The sequence below is a fragment of the Calidris pugnax genome, unplaced genomic scaffold, assembly GCF_001431845.1.
Source record: "Calidris pugnax isolate Ruff unplaced genomic scaffold, ASM143184v1 scaffold54, whole genome shotgun sequence".
NCBI classification, from domain to species: domain Eukaryota; kingdom Metazoa; phylum Chordata; class Aves; order Charadriiformes; family Scolopacidae; genus Calidris; species Calidris pugnax.
The window spans coordinates 6,539,560-6,540,347 of record NW_015090864.1 but is presented as its reverse complement, the minus strand read 5'-3'; the positions used below and the strand labels follow the sequence as shown (position 1 = coordinate 6,540,347).

The following is a 788-nucleotide window of genomic DNA, read 5'->3' as shown; positions in this document are numbered from 1 at the left end:
AAAAAGCTCCACAAACCTATACAAAGACAGATCCGCTTTAGAAAGAAAGTAAACTAACACTCGCCTCCCTACAGTGAGCAATCCTTAGGGAATCCCGAGCAGCGCAGGGCCGGCGGGCGCGACACAAGCCGGAGGCAGGACTCGAACCGAGTGTCACCAGTGAGCATCCCTTTTTGTCACAGCAACTCCAGTGTCACCGGTGAGCATCCCTTTTTGTCACGTCAACCCCAGTGTCACTGATGAGCTTCCCTTGAGTCTCGTCAACCCCAATGTCAAAGATGAGCTTCCCTTTTTGTCACATCAACCCCAGTGTCACAGGTGAGCTTCCCTTGCGTCTCATCAGCCCAACCACCTGCCAACACTTCACCAGGAGCGGGGGGAAAAAAGCTCCACAAACCTATACAAAGACAGATCCGCTTTAGAAAGAAAGTAAACTAACACTCGCCTCCCTACAGTGAGCAATCCTTAGGGAATCCCGAGCAGCGCAGGGCCGGCGGGCGCGACAGAGGGCCCCGGGCCCCCCCCCCCCCCCCCGCGGGGAGGGGGCGAGCCACGCGTGCGCAGCGCGCGGCGGGAGCTCAGGGGCAGCGCGCGTGCGCAGTGGCTCCCGCCGGCCATGGGTGACGCGTCGCGGAGGGCGGAGTCGGGCACTCAGGTGAGGCGATGGCGGTCCCCACCCTTCCTTCCTTCCCGGGTTCCCCCCTCAGCCGCGGGGCGCCGGGGAGGGTGAGGCGTAGGCCGCAGACCGAGGAACTGCCGGGCGCACCCCTCCGCCGGCCCCGAGGGGG

At 63.1% G+C, this 788-nt stretch overlaps 1 protein-coding gene across 1 annotated transcript in view; it reads left to right on the top strand.

The window, feature by feature from the left end:
- The first annotated feature begins 616 nt into the window (after window positions 1-616).
- Window positions 617-788, top strand: part of XRCC2 (X-ray repair complementing defective repair in Chinese hamster cells 2) — a 15,013-nt gene continuing 14,841 nt past the window's right edge. Inside the window, exon 1 of the mRNA XM_014945124.1 lies at window positions 617-655. Coding sequence (XP_014800610.1) covers window positions 617-655 — 39 coding nt within the window. The remainder of the gene's footprint in view (window positions 656-788) is intronic.